We start from the raw sequence: 23,213 nt of genomic DNA on the forward strand, positions 1-23,213 counted from the left end.
TCCTGGAGTCTCCATGGTATTGTCTCCACTCACAAACAGGTCTCTACAAGTTTTGTGGCATTGTTCATCTAAATGACTGACAAACAGTTGAATGGACAATACAGCCTTGTTTTTTTGCTTTCTTTTCTCATAGGCTGTGAAACTGTAGGACTGACCACAAACAAGGGCATAGAAAAAAAACAGGCATTAAGTATTGTCTTGTTAATGGTGCAGCTGGAACGGGAACAGATGAAGGGTTTGTCTGTTATTATGACTATTTTTAAACTAAGGCCCTGTGTGTGTCCCATTGAATTGGGGGCTTTATGATAGAGCTGGGACATAGATATGGGTGCCCAATGTTGGTTTATGCTTATGTTATTAATAGGGAAAAAGATAAATATATAGGAAGGCTGGTATTTTTTTCCAGAAAAGGTGGCAACCTTAGTGCCCAAAGCTGCCCGACGCCAGCCACTGCCCACTACTACTGTCAGCCTACATCCCCCTGGCTTCCCCCTTGTTTGTTGTCACCCCCCCATTCCCAGTGCTCAGAGGCACAGCATGGCAGGGCTGGATGTGAGTTTTCCCCCCTGAAGTTGCACTTAAGGCACCGGCCTATCGCTTGCTCCACCCTTGCTATGTAACATGTAACATTGCAGGAATAATGCAAGACTGTCACTGCAGCTGGTGAAGTGGCCAATGCTTTTATTTTATGTGCTAAAAAATAACTACTACATAATAATTTTTTTCTTCTGTTACTTGTAACGGGGCACATTTACTAAGCTCGAGTGAAGGATTCAAATGAAAAAAACTTTAGAAGTATATTTTGAGTACTTCGACCATCGAATAGTCTATTACGACCTTCGACTTCGATTCGAACAATTCAAACTAAAAATCGTTCGACTATTCGACCAGTCGAAGTACTGTCTCTTTGAAAAAAACTTTGACTACATACTTCGGTAGTTTAAACCTACCGAGGTACAATGTTAGCCTATGGGGACCTTCCCCATTACTTTTCTAAGCTTTTTTTGATCGAAGAAAAATCCTTCGATCGATCGTTTAAAATCGTTCGAATCGTTAGATTCGAAGGATTTTATCGTTCAATCGAACGATTTTTCCTTCGATCGATCGATCTGAGGATTTGCGGTAAATCCTTCTAATTCGATATTCGAATTCATAGGATTTTACTTTGAGGATCGAATTCGAGGGTTTATTAACCCTCAATATTCGACCCTTAGTAAATGTGCCCCGTAGCATCATACAGTTAGGGAGTCATGTTATGTTAAAACCCAGACATATAGTTCAGAGGAAACTCTGGATCCAGCCCCAGTAATATGACCATAGTGAATAAACAAATGAAGTCACCAGCCTTGTAGTAAATATGGATGAAGCAAGGCAACATTTATTATGCAATATTTACATGAGTCATCTGCATTAAATGTTATTGTTCTCCATGGAATCCCATTCATTCAATTATACTGCATACTGTTTGCTATTGAGAGTGATGATGTAATTACTAATCACTATTTTCTGTATTAGTTTGCTACAGGTAGTCCCAAAATTACCCTCATACATTTATGCATGTGGCTGCTTCTGCCAAGACTTTGCACTTTGCAGTCAAACCTTCATATGTAGTGATGAGCGAATCTGTCCCGTTTCTCTAAAAAAATTGTGAAACTGCTAACAAATTTGCGAAACTTTTTTTGATGCTCAACAATTTTTGACACACATAATATTGCACTCCAAAAGCATTAAAGTCAATTGGGGTAATTCTTATGACGACTTTATTGTCTCTGCGACATTTGTGTCTTGACAACGTTTTTGTCACTGCAAATTTTTTATACATTTTTGGGGGAAAAAATTGCAGATGATGCGATACGAATTTTCAACGTAAATCCAGCGTGATGTCATGCGCAAGCGTCACTTTGCTAGTGAAGGAGATAGACGCTAGCGTTGCTTTACACTCTACCACCAGGCGAATTTTTGCTCTGTCGAATGGACGTAACTCTGCAAATTCACCAAGATGCAGATTTTACTGAACGTTACCTCATTCGACAGACTTGCCTTCGCCAGCTCAGACCAGGCGATGTGCAGTGGAGTGCACAGCACTTGCTCAATTTTTAGTGCAAATCTTTCTGAGTGATAGCCTGCAAAGGTCCGTAGATTTTTTTTTCGGAGACCGGGTTCTCCTCTCCATTTTCTAACATGTGGAGCCAGTGTCGGACTGGGAAGCCAGAGGCCCACCAGAAAACCTTAGACCGTAGGCCCACTTTCCAAACTATTATTGCTCCACTCCTCAATCAACCTCTTTATTCTCCTAGTCTTTTATATCTACTTACTATATTCTTTCATTATTAAGCATTTTTCCCAGAAAGAAATAGGGAATGATAATAAAATAGACCAAATGGTTAGAAGCAAGAGGCCCACTGATACCTGGGCCCACCGTGAGTTTTCCTGGTATCCCTGTGGGTCAGTCCGACACTGTATGAGTCATAAACTATACAGTGGGCTCATGTGTAGGGCAATATAACAACTTTATTTGATTTATTAAGGTTCCCTGGACTTGTGTAATGTAATGTATTGGCTGCAACATATACGTCCATACAACTTTAAATTTCCGACCGTATGCACATTAGGCAACGCTAGCGCAACTTCGTTTTGATTGCCGAAGTAAAGCTAGTGAAAATTCGGCAGTGTTCGTCGCCCTGGACGCAACCTCGCAGTTTAGTGAATTGGCGTTGTCCTGCGAATTTACGCCTGGCGAAGTGTTGCGATGGCTGCAAAGCCGTCACTGACGAATTCCCGCCGGTTAGGGATTTTGCCCCTTAGTGTCTTTTATTACATAACCCAGTTGCCATTTGTAATAAAATGCATGAACTATGGATGAGAGGAATATTTTGCCAAGAAAAAATGCTCATAGACTATAATGGTTATTTTTTTAAAAAAATATTACACACACTTTTTTGCCATTTTGCTAATTTTTTGTAAAAAAATGGGTCAGATAAGCCCATCACTACCAGTAACCCACAACAACCAATAAGATATTGGCTTTTAAATAGGTGACCAGTAAATACTACTTTAGGATTAGTTTCCATAGATTAGACTAGAAAATTACTCATTTTAATAAGTGCCCATATTTAACAATACATCCATCTATTTACTATTTTCCTATACACTGGATGCAGCCCAATGGCTTGTGCAATGCAAACTAACACATCTTAAAGACATTAGACACCAAGTACAGGATCGAGTGGGATCCCATCACAATGTTATTAAAAAACATTTCAGCACTTTGTGTGCCTTAAATCAGTTGTAACAACTGGCGGTTCTGAATCAGCATCTATTGTTGCCAAATCTTCTTCCTTTTTTTAAAAAAATAAGATGTTTTAAAAAAGGGAGTGTATTATAAACAAGAGTTTGCCATTACATTATACTACTCTAAATACAGAAGGAATGTTCCATTTTAAACATTTTTTTTTTTTTTTGAGATTTTGAATTTCCAATCAACACAAAGGCAGACCTGACAGGGAACTACTGAGTATATTTGCTTGTGTGAATGCAGAGTGTTTTGATTGGCTATCCACCTGTTTCTGTTTCTATTAGACAAGAACTAGTATGGGAAGCACCAATAAGGGGGCTGTTTTTAACATTAACCAGACTGAAATCAGGCATATGTATTATTATTATCTAGAAGATGGGGAGGGGTTATGCGATGTGTCCCCATTAATATACATACCTGTACAATATTGCAGCCCTATCTTGGTATTTATAACACAGATTAAATACAAGTCACAAATCTCGGATAACTTACGTTTATTTACCAAAGTAGCAATCTGACATACATTTCACAGAAATGGTTAAAAAGTTGGAAAAACATTTATACTGAACCCACATTGCTCCTGCACAGCACAATTAATGCCTTATGGCACTCAATATAAATCGGTCTATGGGACATGTTGCTTTAAAAGGCATAATAAATAATGCATTTTTTTGGTCTTTTAACAATTATCTTTGGTACTATTTAAAGGAGAAGAAATGTCCTTTACTTGGGGGGGCCAAAATTTAAGACACCCCCAATTGGTTATATTTACTCACCGGCCCGGGGTTCTGCCAGCTAGCACCACTTAGTGATTCTCTTCTTCACTTTTCAAATTTCCCGGGGAATACACATGCCCAGTAGAATGAAACAGCCGGCTTTTACATTTTGCTTTCCGCTCTTCTGAGCATGTGCAGCCGCGAGAAGAGAGAAAAAGCAGGTAGAAGATTGCTCTGTGGTGAATCCTGGGCCAGTGCAGTTTTCTGCTACCGACCTAGAGTGTCAGGTAAGTAAATACAAGCACCCCAAGAATAAAAACACTTTCATTTTCCTTTAACCTGTTTTTTTTTTTTGCTGTGCTTGAAACCTCATTTGAAATTAAGCACCATGTACACAGAATGCCCTGCTCCCATTTTTTAAGCAATAAATGACAGTTTTATGAAAAAATAAACTCCAATACAATTTCATCTTAGAAAGGCAACAATAATGCTAATGCGGATTAAAATAATTGGAGCTAAAACAGTATATTTAAATTTAGAAGCCACACAAGTAGAGTGAAGCAGGGAACTGCATGTCAAACACAAAAGAAACGCTCAACTGTAGAAAAAAACACTAGGGGGTACAGAAATAACACCAGGTCTAGTAACCCAGAACAGCCAATGGATTGGTTGCTATGGATTACCATAACTGGAGCAAAATCTTGCATACATTGTTATAAAAAGAAAAGTGCTGAAATCTTTATCCTGCAAAATATAGTCACATTATATAAAAAAGCCACACAAAATTAGCATTGCTGTAACAGTACGGCATGGACACAGAACATGAAAAATGAAAAGGAAGAACCCACAATGAAATGTTTTGGTGAAACCATTGTTATAGTGTACGTGACCACCCCATTTAGTGTGCAAAATACGTGGTCACAGAAACCATACATAAGCAGTGGAATGGGGCCCAATATATTTATATCGTGTTCTACTATAGCTTTGCTGTGTAATTTCTCACATTACAAACAAGGCCACTGAAATAGCAGTTAAATATTTTTGGCTTACGTCAACTGTTGGAGATAAATAACACATACAAATTCAGTGTTTCTTATTAATTAGCCATGTGCAAAATATTTTGTCCATTAACTTCACAGTGAATTGAAATATAATTCTTCCCATGTCTTATCTACTGAACAAATCTTCCTGAGATAGAGATTACGTCTTCCTGAACAGATTCAGTAGCAAGGCCCCTGTCCAGCAGAGGTTCATCTGAAGGCATCTGGGTGCAATGTTGACTTTATCTTAAGGTCCATCCATCTTTAAAGTTATTCAGAATCTTCCAGGAGTCTTTGTAGATTCCTTTGGATCTAAAATGGAACATAAAACATTTGAAGAAATTGGCAGCTCAGGTTAAACCTGACTAGATACTAGTGACTTATTAATTCTTCAGCACAAGTTAGACAAATAGACATTCAATTTGTAAAAACATTAAATACGGTGCCAAGTGTCCTACATTTGTCCATGTAGGATAACAGAATATAACAACTATGTTGCTCTAGCTAGTCAATACCATTTAGAAACAGCATTGCACAATACTGTACAAATAGCTGCAGAATACTAAAATAACATTCTACTGACACCACCATTAGCTTTGTCTAGAAATAGAAATGTTTCTTTTATCTGCCAGATCACATCTTGTTTAACTTTCCGGCTTGATTTGGCAAGGGAAAAAGGAGACGTATTTATTCTGTAGCAGTCAAAGAGCAGATTTAAAAACAGGGTTGGGTAATTCACAGGACAGAATAAATAAATAAATCCTATTGAACTTTGATAGTTAAAAAACAATTAATTTTGCCCTGGGGGGTTGGTCCTAACAATATTGCCATAGAATATTAATTGATATGCTTGTGCCTGAGAAACATGAGCGAGCAGCTACACATAAAAAGATGGCTGCTGGGTGGATCAGAGCAGATAAAAATATTACAAATAAGGAAAACACATGGATGTGCAAATCGGGTAAACACAAAGATTGCTCCATGTCTTGTAACTCACAGCAAACACTTAGATGTTTGCCTTTAAATAGCAGGCCAGTAAGTGTAACCTGCTTATCGGCTGCTTTGGGCTTCATAAAGGAATTGTTCAGTGAAAAAAAAAACATTTTTTATTTTGCAAAGCCTAATGCAGTTAGTTAGCCAAAAATGTAATGTATAAAGCCTGGAGTGACTGGATGTCTAACATAATAGCTAAACCAGTACTTCAGTAGTAGTAGTAGTAGTAGTGACTTGAGGTTAACTGTTGCTTTTGAATCTGAGCTGAATGCTGAGGATCAATTGCATACTCACTGAACAGTTATGTCCCATGTGGCCCCCCTTCAAGTTGTTGACTAACTCAGAGTTAAGGTGGCCATACATGGATAGATCCGCTCGTTTGGCGATGTCGCCAAACGAGCGAATCTCCCTCCGATATGCCCACCTTGAGGTGGGCAATATCGGGCTGATCTGATCGTGGGCCCTAGGGCCCAACGATCGGATCCTAGCGAACAGATGCGGCCGCGATCCGACGGGATTTTTAATTCCATCCGATCGAGATCTGGCCGACATTCGGCCAGATCTCGATCAGGGAAGCCCGTCGGGACTCGGTCTGTCTGCAGCTTTTATCGGCCTGTGTATGGCCACCTTTAGAGAGCTGAAAAGCAGGAAATTGTGCTCTGTTCTGTTACACATCCAGTCACTCCAGCCTTTATACATTACATTTTTGCCTAACTATATTAAAATTTTGTTTATGTTGCACAGCCTATTTACCCAGTTTTTATTTTACACTCAACTGTTCCTTTAATCTGGATTAACCTTGTAGTTTTTACATTACACTAAATGGCACTAATGTACAGGGGTAAGACAACAATGGGGTTATGTAATAAAAGGCACTAAATTTGCCCAGGGGCAGTAACCCATAGCAATCAATTAGTGGGTAGTATTTACTGTCACCTGTTTAAATGAAAACATCTTATTGCTTGCTATAGGTTACAGCTCCGGGGCAAACATAGTGCCTTAAATTACATACGGGGGGATAGATTGGAGCTCACACACACAATGGGTGTCATTTATCAACAATAGGAAAATTTACCCATGGCAACCAGATTGTTGCATTCATTTTTCTACTTGCAGTTGACTTTAAAAAAGCTAATCACTATGGGTAACTGCCTGTTGGCAAATGTGCCCAGTTTTGATAACTGAGCCACACTATGTCCATAGATGACATTTATCCACCAGTATGTCTGGACTAGCCACAAAATACATATAACCTGTGGCTTAAAACACAATTTGCCCAATATTTAAACTCTGGGAATCTCTGAAGCAAATTATTGTTGTGGAATTTCAGGAACTGGAGATCACAAGGTAAAAGACAGTTTATTGGACAAGCTTCATGGATTCTGAATTCACAAAGAATAATAACCCTAAAAAAAGGATGTTACAGGTGGGAGAGTATAGAGTAATCCTTCTGTGGAGCGATTGCTCTAACAGCCAACCGGGTGGCTCTGCCCTCAAGGCCAGAACACTAATGACCAAGACTAGCTTGAGAATAGAATCCATTCAAGTCAGGAGGGCTCACAGGGGAGGGGAATTTTATTCTCTCTAATTATGTATTCCAGCAGTAATTCAGTATTTCTACAATGGAAAAACGGAAGATGGTATGAAAATAATATTCATACCATACAGTATTGGCATGTGTGAGGCACCCCCTTAACCATTTAAAATAAAAACAGAAAAACATTGCTAAAAACCAGCAGGCCATTTGACTTAAAACACCACATCGTATATTGTGTCTCATTATGGATGAAGTGTTTTTTAAGACATTTTCAAGGATTTGAAGTATAGGGGCTGGTTTTTGGAGCTTTGGTACTGCTTTTTCTGGCAACTTTAAAAAAAAAAAAAAAAAGTGCCCAGCGTGCCATTACTCTAAACTGGCAATACATACAAGGGTCAGCACATTTGGCAAAGCCCTCTTTCCATTGAGAGAAGACCACATCGATGTGGTCCTCAGCCCAATGGGATTTTCAAACCTGTCGGATAGATATCTGGCCTACAAATGGTGGCAACCCAAATAGTTGAATATTTTCACTGCATGATTCTGAGCAACTATACAAAGCTGGATAGCGTGTACAGAATAGTGGTTCTGGACATAGATACACTACCTTGTCTAGTTTTTCTTTGAAAGGCAATGATAATGCTAATGCAAATTAAAATAATTGGAGCTAAAACACTATATTTAAATTTAGAAGCCACACAAGTAAGAGAGTGAAGCAGAGAACTGCATGTCAAACACAAATGGAACGCTCAACTGTAGAAAAAAACACTAGGGGGTACAGAAATAACCAGGTCTAGTAACCCAGGACAGCCAACCTTGCATACATTGTTATAAAAAAAAAAAAGTGCTGAAATCTTTATACAGCAAAATAAGGTAACATTATATAAAAAAGCGACACAAAATTAGCATTGCTCTAACAATACGGCATGGACACAGAACATGAAAAATGAAAAGGAAGAACCCACAATGAAATGTTTTGGTGAAACCATTGCCATAGTGTACAATGATATAATTATGAGCAACCATATAGAGCTGGTATAACGTGTACAGAATAGTTGTTCTGGACATAAGATACACTACCTTGTCTAGTTTTTCCAGATTGTCTGTTAATGCACCACATATGGCATTAACATTGATAGGCCAGCCTTCCACAGCTTTTTCTACAGACCATCTATAAAGAAACAAAAACAACAATTACTTCCCATCATCCACTGCTCTGTATGATGCATGGGCTGTGTGGTTACACTGAAAATTCATGTATGTATAATCAAATCTGAACACACACACACATAACTAAGCAGGCATTTATAGAAGTTTAAACAATATTGTAGGAAAATTAAAATCTATTTTCTGGAAATGGTTTAGTTTTACAGCTCTGGAAATAGTTGGTGCCAAACACTGCAGGAAAGTGGACACCAATAATAAGAATATTTTTCACCACACACTAACTACGAATATGTGTGTGTGTTCATATTCGATATATACGATTCTGTGTGTGTGTTCAGATTTGATTATACATATCTAGACTTACAGAACCTCTAATATCACACAAGTCACCCCAGCCTAGGTATCACAAACATTCCCTTTTAAAAAATTTTAAGTAAGGCCATGCCGCTAATCCCCATGTTTTAATATAAGGCACAAAGTTTGCCTAGGAACAGTAACGCAGAGCAACCAATAAGATGCTTGCTTTTAAGTTCAGCAGGTCACCAGTAAACACTACCATGTTGAATGGCTGCAATAAGTGATAAGAAGCATAGCAAACTCTGTTCTTATTTGACTTGAAGACTATGCAAACCATACAGGGAGTATATGCACCTGAATTGTTTGTAGGCACAAAAAATACAATGTTTTAGTTCTCTTACTCAGTAGAGATGTTGACACCGCATCCATAATACAAATAATATGATCAAAATACAGGCATGGAATATAATAACTACACTGGATATTATTAATAACATATTGCAAAGTTCTCTATGTGAGCATAGCAGGCTACTTGTCCCATAATACGTATATATTATATTATACTTCAACTGGTTTCTAGGCAGATACAAGAGTCAGATACTAAACTTGCTCTGTACAATAATCCTTATGCAAAACAAGGGCAACACTGCGTGCACAAAAGACAAAGATTAATTTGCTAGAAAAGCACTGCATCAGTGAAGTCATTAAAAGCAACCAATCAGATCTTTGCTGTAATTTTCTAATTTGTAGTAGCAGGGCCGCTCCTGCCATGAGGCAAGGTCAGAACCTTACTTCAGGCAGCAGTGAGCGGACAGTTAAAAAAAGCCGCTTCGACAAATTTCCGGGTTTTAACCCAGAAATTCGGCTTCGCTAGTACAGAGAGTGCTGTTGTGCTTATTGTACTAGAGATGCTTCCCCTTTTGACCCGCTCCAACATGGATTTAAAAAGCGCGGAGCCTCAGGCAGCAGCAGCCCCAGAATCGCCCCTGTGTAATGGGCAGATCAAAGACAGGTAATTGTTTTGTTGCAATTTAGCCCCTCTGACACATGCAAAACCACAAATGCTTACCGATTTAATTGAGAATCTTTAATGGAGCCCCTTAAAGACAGCCTCTCTTCCAAATGTTCAATTCTTGAATGCATATATAAAGTTGAGAAAAGGAGAAGGCACACACTAAAGGATACAAAAAAAAAAAAAAAAAAAAAAAAAGGAAATTAACTTGAAGCATTGATCTGATTATAGTTTGTATACATACACACATTTACTGTATATACATATTCACTTGACACTAAATTCTTATATAAAACAAATAAAGTTTAATGACACCCCCCTTTTACACAGATCACAGCTTGTAAACAACGTTTGTATCCTTCCGATCCTTAGTTGGAACTCACTCCTGGTGCAGGTGACTTAACACTCAGCGTGGCATTTTTTTGAAGGCGAAACACAACTATTCTCCCCCCCCCCAACTACAGTGCTTTGTCTATTAACCCAGAACCCCATGGGGAAATCAATTTTTGGATAATAGGCACCCTTTTACAAAGTCTTGTCCTTGATATTCTTTCCACTGGTGGCCCTGAATATTATATACAAACACACACACACACACTAAACAATATTGCAGTAGTTTGCTCCCTACAGTCAAGCCTCCTGTTTCCACTATGCTTTGCATGTTATCTGATTATTACATCTCAGGTATAAGCTAGGCATAGTGGAAATATAATCTTTGATTGAGGACAATTGACTACTGGGATATTGTAGTCATGACCAGCAGTGCAGGGAATAGAAAAGCACAGGTATGGATTTAAATAGCAGCTAGATGTACAAATAGCTTTCATTCCAGACCCAAACAAATTTAAAAAATGTTTAATGTATATTGGACAGTTGGTAAGGATTACATTTGCTTCCATTCTGCAAAGATTTTAACTTGGGTATGCTTCCTGTTTATGAGGAAGACGGAGCAAATAATGCCCATAATGTAATGAATTAGACAGCTGGTTACCAGACTTAAAAAGCTCCAGCTGTGAAATAAACTTGAGAATATTTGAAAAAAAAAAAAAAAAAATGCACAACTGAAAAAAAGGAATTTGAAAACAATACATTGTGTGACAGTGATCGTTTATGCACCAACATCCAGCTATGTAAAACCAATTTTATAAAAAAAGTCAGTCTAAGGGCTTGATAAAAGTATTAAAAATATCTACTAAAGTTTATGGTTAAAAAAGCAGTGCATAAATGATGATGTCATTTACAATTTGGACTAATAAACCACACCAATAAAATGCGATGTTCTTGAACGGAAAAATCAGGAGTTGGCAGTAAAGTGAATTTTATGTTCAAACACTTACATAACTGCATAGATAAATAGCAGTGCATTCATTGACAACATCTTCCAGATATTCAGACATGCCAACAACTGCCAAGGACCTGTTTAAACAAAGTATGGTTAATTTCCGTAAACTTGGAAATGTGCTTTGTCTACCTCTGGAAACCCATAATTATACATACCTTTCCTATGTTGTTCAGTTATGTCGATTCTCTCTTGCGTTCGCATTGCGAACACATCACCCTGGTTTAGTGCTTGCTGGGATTTTGGTATATTCTGAGATCGACTGAATTCTAGGAAAAGAGCAAAAAAAAAAAAATTTGTGCTTCTGTTTGACTCTCCTCTGAAGAGTGACAGCATCGGATCCTCAAAGCAACTCTCAAAATATCTAAAAACAAAGATTGCTCAGTATCATGGTTTAGGGGAAGGCTACAAAAAGCTCAGAGGTTTAAACTGTCAGTTTCAACTGTAAGGAATGTAATCAGTAAATGGAAGGCCACAGGCAGAGCTGCTGTAAAAGCCAGGTCTGGCAGGCCAAGAAAAATACAGGAGCAGCATATGCAGAGGATTGTGAGAATCGTAACAGACAACCCAAAGATCACCTCCAAAGACCTGCATGAACATCTTACTGCAGATGGTGTATCTGTACATCGTTCTACAATTCAGAGCAAGTTGCACCAAAGAACATCTGTATGGCAGGGTGATGAGAAAGAAGCCTATTCTGCACTCACGCCACAAACACAGTCACAGTTCACATTTCAGGGACTGGGGCTCTTGTTAAAGTCGAGGGTCGGATGAATTCAACCCAATATCAACAAATTCTTCAGGCTAATGTTCAAGCATCAGTCACAAAGTTGAAGTTACACGGGGGTTGGATATTCCAACAAGACAATTACCCTAAACACACTTCCAAATCTACAAAGGCATTTATGCAGAGGGAGAAGTACAATATTCTGGAATGGCCTTCACAGTTCCCCCGACTTGAATATCATTGAAAATCGATGGGATGATTTGAAGCAGGCTGTCCATGCTCGGCAGCCATCAAATTTAACTGAACTGGAGAGATTTTGTATGGACGAATGGTCAAAAATACCGACATCCAGAATCCAGACACTCATAAAAGGCTATAGGAGGCTTCTAGAGGCTGTTACATTTGCAAAATGAGGCTCAACTAAGTATTTATGTAATATCTCTGTTTGGGTGCCCAAATTTATACACGTCTAGTTTTGTTATGATGCATATTGTATATTTTCTGTTAATCCAATAAACTTTATGTCACTGCTGAAATACTACTGTTTCCATAAGTCATGTTATATATTAAAAGGAAGTTGCTACTTTGAAAGCTCAGCCAATGATAAACAAAACTCCAAAGAATTAAGAGAGATTCCCAAACTTTTTCAGATGACTGCATACATGATCAAGCAACCCTTTTATTGTGGAATTAGAATGCGCTTGAACTTATCTATCTATATTTGTAAGTTTACAGCACTCAAATATATAAATGTGTTATCTAACAGCTTCTACATAGTAAAGTTATATACACCCATAAATAGTAAAATACCAACCTTGTGAGTTTTCTGACTCTGCACTCTGGGAACCAGTACTGCTGCACTCTTCAATATCATTTCTCCTTTGTCGCACCAAGCCATCTAGTTCTGACAAGTCTACATTAAAATCCTAAAAATGTACATGTAAATGTAATATTAATTAAATGTCCTCCTCATCCCCAGCCAGTCTGATACAAAAAAATATTTTTTAGCACTAGCCATTAAATATGTAGGAGTTAAAGGAACAGTAATATCAAAATAAAAGTATTTTAAAGTAAAAAAAATATAATGCAGTGTTGCCTTGCACTGGTAAAGCTGTTTGCTTCAGTAACACTACTATTGTTTAAATAAATAAGCTGCTGTGTAGCAATGGGGCAGCCATTTAAAGGAGAAAATGCTCAGGTTACACAGCAGATAAGCTCTGTAGAACATAATGTTATCCACTATTTAACCTGTGCCAAATAGCCTTTTTTTCAATTTCTGTCATTACTGCACAGCTGGTTTATATGAATTATAACAGTACATGGTCTCATGTAATATACAACGCCAAGATTTTTGTATAATAGACCCCATACCTGTACATTCAGCTACTGATTATAATACAAGTAAATGACCTCTCAATTTACAGTCTTCCCACACTGATTTTAAAATATGGATTTTTTTCCCACAGTTAACAGATCACCGTAACCAAAAAAAACAAACAAAAACAAAACTTTTACTTACAATGGGAAATGAGTTGGGCCTGTCAGTTCTGTAACTTTGCTCAATGGGAGAAGGACTTGGACTGTTTCCAATGCTTACACCCAGCTTAGAAGAAATAAGTAAAAGTAAATCAAACTATGCAAAAAGAGCAAAATGTACTGTTACAGATATCCTTAAGGGCCGATAAAAGCTGCAGACAGATCAAGTTGGCAGCTTATTGCCATCTGACGGCCTTCCCCGACCGAGGTCTGGCCGAAAGCCATATCAGATTCATTATGATATGATAGTTGGGCCCTAGGGCCCAGGATTGGATCAGCCAGATATCACCCACTTCAATTTGGGCATATCAGGGAGAGATCCACTCATTTGGCAACATTGCCAAACGAGCAGATCTCTACATCTATGGCCACCTTTACACTAGAACGTACACGTTTAGTTCTCTATAGGATGTGCCTTTGTCACAGAACCACCATCAGAAATTGCAGGGCCCCATACAACAAAATTTCCTGGGCCCCCTGGGCTGCACCCACCGCAAGCCCCACCTACAGGTCCGCCCCCCACCACACAGTAAAAAAACAAAAAAAATATTGGTGGGTAGGGTTCCCACATTAATAAAAAATAAAAAGATATTGGTGTTCAGGGCCCCCCATAAAAAAACATTTGTGGCCAGGGCCCCCCCCCATTAAAAAATATTGGTAGTTAGGACCCCACATGAGAAAAAAAATTGGTGGCCAAAATTGGTGGCCAGGGCCCCCCCACCCACATTGTGAGAAAATTGGTGGCCAGGGCCCCTTAAACGTCCATGCTTTCCCAAAGTTAGCAGCTCTCAGAAAGATAGGGGGCCCGACTAATCAAGTAAGTGCGGCGTGGCCGGGCCCCTCTTACCCTTGGGGCCCCCTACAACTCTCCTCCTTGTCCCCCCCTGCTGCCCTGCATACAGTATCTAATTATATATGGCCTAAATGGCACAATTAAATAATAAAATGTTTAGACTATATGCACCAACAGATATATCATTAATATTTAATACTTTGGTTAAGTGTACCCACAAAACTTTATAAGCATATTCTAAATGGTTTTGTTAAAATATACATCAAACCTTATTTTCCAAACTATATAGCGTATCTATGTAATTTCAGTTGCTTAGAAATTTAAACCAGATACTAGAGTCACTGGTGTAACTACTATACAAAAGACCCCACGAAGGGTGGGCCAAGCAATGTGGTTTGCAGTTATGGCATTTTCTTCACTTGACCCTGTCTCCTAATTTTTACTGCCTGCCATCACAAACAAGCGGTTGGGAGTGCAGGCAGCTGGCAGTGAGGGGAAGGGAGGTGCCAAATGAGAACTCTGCATTCCAGGCCTGGGCCATCCAAAGTTTTTTTCTAGCAGGGGGGCCTGGTCCATGGTAGTTACGCCACTGAATGGGGTCCTATCAACCAACCACTGGTTTGGGTGTCAGAGCAGCACATGTCGTAAACAGAAGGATGATCAATAAAAGACATTCTTGGCCAATAACACACACCAACATCCTAATTGCTTTTTAAAACTGTAGTGAGCAAAAAAAACAAACAAAAAAACCAAAGCAAAACCAGCATGATTGTGTAATATTATACATAAATAGTAAAAAAATCTCTTCATACCAACCTCTAAATGGCCACAGATAGATTTTAATAACTTGTATGTTGTATCTCGTGATAACAAAGAGACAAATATAAACTGCAGAAAGAGAAATAATCTCAGTTAGTTAAATGGCAACTACAAAGTCACTAAAGACAATGCTGAAATAAAGCCAACTTACCCTTTCTGTGATTGTAGAGACAACTAATGCATTGGGCACAAGAAGGGCAGTTTTTGTTTTCTTGATATGAACTATGGTGAGCACAGGAATGACAATCTGTAAAGTAGAAGCACATATGGCACAGGTAATCAGGCGTAAAAACCTAAGCCTCAATCATCACTTTCACTGTTGAAAAGGCACTAAATGTGGGTAATAAATAATGCTATTGTTTCTAGAAAAAAAAAAAATCTCATAATTATATGAGTGGTGGCGCTGAAACGTTGAAATAAACACAAACTTTTTTTGCACTATAAAGCCATTGGAGTGCGGTTTTTGATATGTATGTATGGTAATATTTACCAGGAACCAGGCAGTTGTGGCATTGGTTGCGAGTGCGCCAGACAGGACTTAAAAAACATACACACACGCATATATATGAATACATCATATAGATTGCAAACATTTTACCAACCTTTGTATCCTTTCCGAAAACCTTTGAATGGAAACAAACCCAGTTTGCCGAAATGTATAATTTGCCTTGGTATAAAAGGTCCTTTTGTAAAGCACAGGTAAAACCTGAGAGGTGGGAACATAAAATCAGCGAAAAGAAATATTCAGATTTGGAAAAGAAATACCAATATAATACTAATAACTACTGGTGTCACCTACCACAGGTGACACAAGGCCACAGGGTGAATTTTTTCCCCTTGTTTCGCCACGGAAATGACATCCATAGACTTATATGGCGTTGTGCTCCAAAAAAAAAAAAAATGTTGACGCCCACAGACGTTAATGGGCATCTGCGACATTTCACCGGCGGTGAATTTTTGGCAAAACAAAATGGGTCAAATTTGCCCAAGCCTACACAAGATATCAGTAACAACCCAGCAATTGTGCTTTTTTTTTTTTTCAAACAAAGATTTCCCAGGTCAAAACCCTGCCTCAAAATATAAAGGTATTTGTCCCCATCTCTAGAAGGAAAGTCTGTTGTAATGCATTTTACTTGTCCTACAGTGTCCCCTGGATGTCATGGTCTATGCAGTATTACTGACCGCCAAAACATGGCAACCTTAAAGGGACTCATTTTCCTTCAATATTTTCACCTCTACCATATTATATTAATTAACAATGAACATCAAGAGGTGTAAAACAACTTTTACCCATATCTGGTGATCCAACTTACTTTCAATAAGCAGCTCCTCCTTGAGGACATCCTTAAACAGCTTGTGGAACTGTGCGTTTGACTTTGAAAACTAAAGACAAAGGTGTAATGAGTGGACAAATCAGGAATGCAAGGCATTAAACAAAGGCATAGGCGGGGAAAGAACAGCATCTATTCAATCATTGCTACCATGCATGGTATGTAATCTCTGGCTTCTCACGAAAGCTTTGAGGCAAAGGTAAGCTTCTTGCTTGTTTGGATATTGTCAATTTTGCATTTATAGTGTTGTTACAATTAAAGATGAATAGAAATGACATGGTTTAACTATTTGTTGAAAAACAGGGAGTGTGGAATTTCTGAAATGCCATGTAACACCCCCTTTCTGTAAAATATTTTTAAATCAAGATTATGTCCTAGTATACTCATTTTTTTGAGAAAAGAATGGCAACAATTTGTCTTACCTGCCCAGACGTGGTTTTCTTTCTTTCACGCTTCAGTTCCTGCTTCATGTCGAAAACTAGCTCAGATTCGCAGATTCTGGACCTTTAAAGGGCAATGTTTTTAAAATAGCGTTAACTATGACAAACAGTCAGCAGATAATACACAACACTGGGTGTTTCTGTTGCAGGGAATCCCCTACAGGTGTTGCTGGTCATACCACAGCAAATGCCATGGAAAATGTAAAGATCCCCTTCTCGAGTGTCCCTTATCAAAGGATGCAATTAGATCAGCCATTTATTGCAGAGTCAGTTGGTTCAGAGCTCTCCTTATCTGCTTTTATCTTGCCATGTGGCACAGGTGCACAGTTATAATAAAAAATAAACTAATTTAGTTACCCTGAAATAGGTAGCTTTCCTTTGCTGTCATCATTTATCCGAATCTGTGGAGTGCATGGTGATTTACCAATTTTCCTTTCATCTGTCCCATTCTCTGTCTCAGAGCTGTCAAGAGAAGAAATAAAAAAGTGAATATAATAGGACATATGAATTTAATTTACAATCATTTCCTTTTGAATTGTTTAGAGCCATCAGTTTACATTAATATGGTCTCTTTCTCCTTAACTGCCAGCTAATCCTAATTGCAATTCAAAACTGGAATGTGATCCTGAACTTCACTGAAGTTAAATGCCACCTACTAAGCAAAACAACAACAAAAAAAAACAAGTAGCTTTATGCAGAGGATTCCAACGGTCTGTGATACTCGTGTTGCTTGTACAGGTATATTTTCTTATAAACGTTTTATAAATTACAGGAGTAACTACAGAAAGAAAGCATTAGACAGGTCACTAATAAACAAGTCCATAAATGGCGTGTATAAAATATATCATTATAGTAAAAAAACCTTGACATCAATGGTCACATTATAGGCTTCATGGTCTCATACCAGCCAGCCAATAGCAATATCAAGCATGAGGAACAGAACAAGAAGAACAGAAGAGAAAGAGGAGGAGTAGAAAGAAACAATGAGGTCAGGAGGAGATGTCAAGTGCTTACACAATGACTACTAACATAGTTTAAATAAGAAATGTGCAAGTGTGAGGTATAGTGATGAAATAACATGTCCTTATGGATAACTGTATCCCAGAAGTGATCCGGACAGTCACATATTTGCTATGAAGGCAAATATGTATCAGCATTTTAGGGTACAGATATTTATAGAAAGGATTTGATTTTGATGGATTTTTTAAAACATAAACCAGTTTGTCATTGTGCATGGTTGTAGAAGCAACAGATACAATTCTTAGACAGGGAAACTTCAAATGCAAACTTCCTTATAATTAGAGCCAACAGGTGGGAATAAAAAAAAAACAAACAAAAAACATGCGATGGAAGATGAAAACGGTGATATAACCGACACCACAAGTATAACAAGTCAGACACCATGTTGTACATACAAGGCATCATAAGGTGCCGATTGCATTCATGTAAACAGCAAAATTAAACAATGCTTTTTTTTATTTTATTCACAGCACTTCTACCTACTGTTGGTTTTCTATAAAGTCAGCTAATGGAAGTGTAAGTTTGATACAAACCTTAATGGTAGTTTAGATTACAGCTAACCCCAATTCTGTAAATAACTGCCCTTCATCAAATTACACTTCGAGCATCCATCAGTACAACCCCCCCTCTAATATATCAAACATTTCTGGCTCTTGGAAATATATTTTACTTCTGCACTAAAAACAATGATTTGTTAAAACCATTTTAAAGCCATGATTGCAGTATTATTTAAATGGCTTCTATTTAAACAGGCATTTCAAGTCTGACTTTTTAAGAAGAATTAAACAAAGTAATCCTAGCAACAAACATATAAATGGGGATTATTTCCGAATAAAAATCTGAATTGATTTACCCTTATTTATTAATAATAATAATAATAAAAAAACCCGCAATATTAGATTTCGCATGAAAAATCCCAATTTTTTTCAGATTTGACACCCAAAAAAGTGAGAATTTTTAGTGAATCGGCAGAAAAGCCCAAAATGTTCGGATTATCGTACGAAACCCAGCGCAGACAATAATATCTTCAAATTGCAAATAGGACCTCTATTGACTTCTACAGGACCTTGACAGGTTGAAGATGGAATATTTTTGGAATTTGACTTTTTGCATCCTCGGGGTATAATAAAGCTTGAAAAATTAGCTTTTTTTCCCCACACTAAAAATTCGGATTTTATAGTAGAAATTTTATTTTTTCGAGTTTTTAACATTCGGACTTTAATAAATAACCCCCGTAAGTGCAATATGCTTTTATTCCACAGTCAATGCTGCAACTACTCAGTAGTAAAATGCCCAGGCAGCGAGACCTATTCTATCTATACATTTTCTCTAGACAACAACATACAGATCAAAGAAGAAAGCACTAGCAGATTAACTGCAAAACATTTATTAACACAACATGTTTTAGGCAAAGCCCTTTTTCAAGCGTTATCCACAGAGTATCCCACCTTTCAATTAAATAGACATAATCACACCCACCATGTGTAATCATTCACTGAATGAATTGGAATAAGCCACTGCTATAGGGAGTATACTTTTCTTACCGCTGGTAAAACACATATACCAAAATTTTGTGAAAGTAAAATAGTAATCACAGTAAAAATTCATAGGTTCCAGATTCATAAGTTCCAGTTCATAATTTAAGTCCTTAATCCGTTTCTCCCAGGTACTGCTAGAAAAGCCTACCAAAATAAACATACCAAAAAAAAGGCAATTGCAGGATAATCCATCAGCAAGCACAATTTATGCATCGGTAAAAGCATCAGATCAGCAAAAAGCATAGCCGAACCTCTCATACAAATCCAATAGTTTACAACCTTAAAGATACCTTAAACCTCAAAGATCAGGAAATAGTCATGTTCAATGTACTTAAAAGCACATAAAACCAATTCTTGTCCAAGTTGTGCAGGCAGAATGCACACCAGCAGAACACATTGAAATGTTGAGAAGAGGCAGAGGCAGTCAGTCTTACCTTCACTGCTGTCTATATACTAGCTGCTGTCAAATGAACAAAGTCTGTCTGCTTTATCCTCACAAGGGACACAAGAGGAAGTCTCTCTATACAGGGGTATGACTCACTATTTTCCCAACACCTTGTCTACTGCCTCACGTGTTTTCTACTCACACTACAAAAATGCAGTTAGTAGCACAGCAGCCCACTGCATGGGCCATTACACTGGAGATCATGTGATCGGCATCACCCATTGGGTTCGCTGGGGAATACAATGTCCCATAAAATAAGGACATCAGAGCCTGCAGTGCTACTAGTACAGCACTTGTCACATTGACTGCTATTTGCAGAAAGGAATGGACATGTATAGAAAATAGACATCTTATCCAAAGTTGTGCTTAAAATGGCGAATACGGATCGGTTACTTTATTATTTTTAATAACACATTAAAAAAAGGGGGGGCAATATATACTGAATTGCTGTACAATAGAAGTTCAGTTAGAAAATACAATTTATTCAGCACTCTGGAAACAGGATAAGTACTGTGGATGATAAGTGGATGAAAAGTACTGTGCCTAGCATCTTCTCCAGCTAGTTTGCCATTGCTTGCTCTTTACATATAAGGCCTATAAAAAAGCGGTGTAAAAAGATACATAGCACAGTATTACCAGGTGTATATATTTTTTTTTATACCAAAGTTCATTTTGTTAAAGGGTGTGGCGGCAGGGGGGGGGGCAGGAATTTAACCTGACAGTGTGGCCTTAAAAAATGTAATTCATCAATGTTGCAAGCCTATTGATTAAAGGGAATGTCTCTCCAAAAAAATTATTCCCTAAAAGAAAACAAATTTTAAGCAACTTAAAATATGAATGTAATATGCATGAATTACAAATTTTCATTGCTTTTTAAGTTATTTGTAAATGTATTGCTATTGACAGCAGTGTATATCCCTCTCTATTCTCTATTCTCAGACTGTTGAAACAATACAAGACAAGGAAAGACTTTTGCAACATTGTTTATAAAGTAACAACCAGGAGTTTAGTCAATGCTGCTGTAAACAGCAACCGTTTTTACAAAAAAACTTTCTAACCAACTTTCCAATACACATTAAGGGGCAAATTCATCAATGGTCGAATTTCGAGGGGTTAAATCCCTCGAAATTCGACTGGGGAATAGAATCGAATAGGCAATTCGGGCGAATTTACGCGCTGGCGAATAGTGGAATTGGCGAATATTCGCCAGGCGAAAAGGTGCCCGATCGAATATTCGCTCGAAGGATTTTCGTTCGATCGAATGCCTTTTTATTCGATCAAAAACTTGGAAAACAAGTCTATGGGACTTTCCCATAGGCTTTTATAGCAATTCGGTAGGTTTTAGGTGCTGAAGTAGGCAGTCGAAGTATTTTTAAAAGAGACAGTACTTCGATTATCGAATGGGCGAATATTCGCAGCGTTTTTGCGCTCGATCCAGTACTTCGACTATCGAATGGCGAATAGTCGCAGCGTTTTTGCGCTCGATCTATTCAAATACAAGAGTCCTCTGCACTCAACCCATTATCAATATATTTAAGACAGCGACATTTTGTGCATACTTCTTCTGAAAAATGCCTTACCCTTTAAACAAAACAGGGATTGTTTGTCCATATATTGCAATATTTTTAAGCTGGCCAACTACGTCAAAGTCATCCCATATCTGGCCAGTCCTACGCTCAATTTTTATCTGATTCATTAAGAATTCTATTGCTTCATTATACATTTTACAAAGGGACTAAGTTTTACCTGCAACTTACTAGCTGCTTTCAAAGTAAAACTCCCAAACTTGGCTGCCCTTTTATTAGACACCAGTGGGATCACCTGACTATAGCTGGGAAGGGTGTGAGCTACAACATGGAGCTGGTCACTGCTCCTGTATAACTATAACAAACAAGGGAAAGGGGGGGGGGTTGGTGGGTGTGTGTGTGTGTGTGTGTGTATATAAATAAAAACTTAGTCCATGTTGGTTCAGCACACCATATAGTAGAAAATGACCCAGGTGCTACTCTCATTAGCAGTATACAAAATAGCAAAAAAAGCGAGGTGCACACCAGGAGCCTTTAGAAGGTTACAAAAATCTCTTTCTTTATTTAATACATCTTTAAAAACAGGTCAACGTTTCGGTCTTTGCCTAAGACCTTTCTCAAGACCATACATGTACGTTGACCTGTTTTTAAATGTGTGTGTATATATATATATATATATATATATATATATATATAGATAGATAGATAGATAGATAGATAGATAGATAGATAGATAGATAGATAGATAGATATAGAGGGTTTAACAAACACCATTGCCATACAACATACAAATGCACATTTGATTAATTTCCATCAAACAGGATGTCCAACCACCCTACCAAGCAGTTCCCTCTTTACATATCCGCCTGTCACAATGTCACCAATGTGAGCTCTAAAACAGGTTCTATTACTTTTCATGGGTATATATACAAAACACATACAAAGATTGTCATTTTGCATGAATAGGTCTATATGAAAATCCTTTTCATATAATTTGATATTGATAGTCATCAAGGAGTTCTATCTAAAGGTTATGGACCTGTGGGTGTCTTGTAATATCCTTATATATATTCCTTTATAGCAGGTGCTAGTTATTTTCTAAAATACACACATTTCAGTAACGCAAAACAAACTACATCACTAAGTACAGCTTATTTTGTTTATTTAACAATTTAATTTTGTTTATTTAAAAGATATAGTAGTTTGCGCAATATTCCTCCAGATGAGGCCTCACCAGGGACCTATAAAGAGGCATAATTATGTTTTCATCCCTTGAGTTAATGCCCTTTTTTATGCAAGACAGAACTTTATTTGCTTTAGTAGCCACAGAATGACACTGCCCAGAATTAGACAACGTGTTATCTACAAAGACCCCTAGATCCTTCTCATTTAAGGAAACTCCCAACACACTGCCATTTAGTGTATAACTTGCATTGATATCATTTTTGCAAAAGTGCATAACCTTGCATTTATCAACATTGAATCTCATTTTCCAGTTTGCTGCCCAGTTTTCCAACTTAGACAAATCACTCTGCAAAGTGTCAGCATCCTGCATGGAACCTATAGTTCTGCACTATTTAGTATCATCTGCAAAAATAGAAACAGTACTTTCAATGCCCACCTCCAGGTCATTAATAAACAA

General features: G+C 37.8%; 1 protein-coding gene across 1 annotated transcript; it reads right to left on the bottom strand.

Annotated features, from left to right (window-relative positions):
• Positions 1–3,774: 3,774 nt before the first annotated feature.
• gramd2b.S (GRAM domain containing 2B S homeolog) lies at positions 3,775–20,009 on the bottom strand. The gene is given in 14 exon segments (NM_001112829.1): positions 3,775–5,363; positions 8,662–8,752; positions 10,115–10,219; positions 11,395–11,473; positions 11,555–11,665; positions 12,938–13,049; positions 13,643–13,726; positions 15,269–15,340; positions 15,423–15,518; positions 15,874–15,977; positions 16,585–16,654; positions 17,025–17,106; positions 17,400–17,504; positions 19,880–20,009. Coding segments are annotated over 12 exon segments (1,014 nt in total). The 5' UTR covers positions 17,073–17,106; positions 17,400–17,504; positions 19,880–20,009; the 3' UTR covers positions 3,775–5,321.
• Between the last annotated feature and the right edge of the window lie 3,204 nt (positions 20,010–23,213).

Source organism: Xenopus laevis, chromosome 1S (assembly GCF_017654675.1).
Source record: "Xenopus laevis strain J_2021 chromosome 1S, Xenopus_laevis_v10.1, whole genome shotgun sequence".
NCBI lineage: Eukaryota > Metazoa > Chordata > Amphibia > Anura > Pipidae > Xenopus > Xenopus laevis.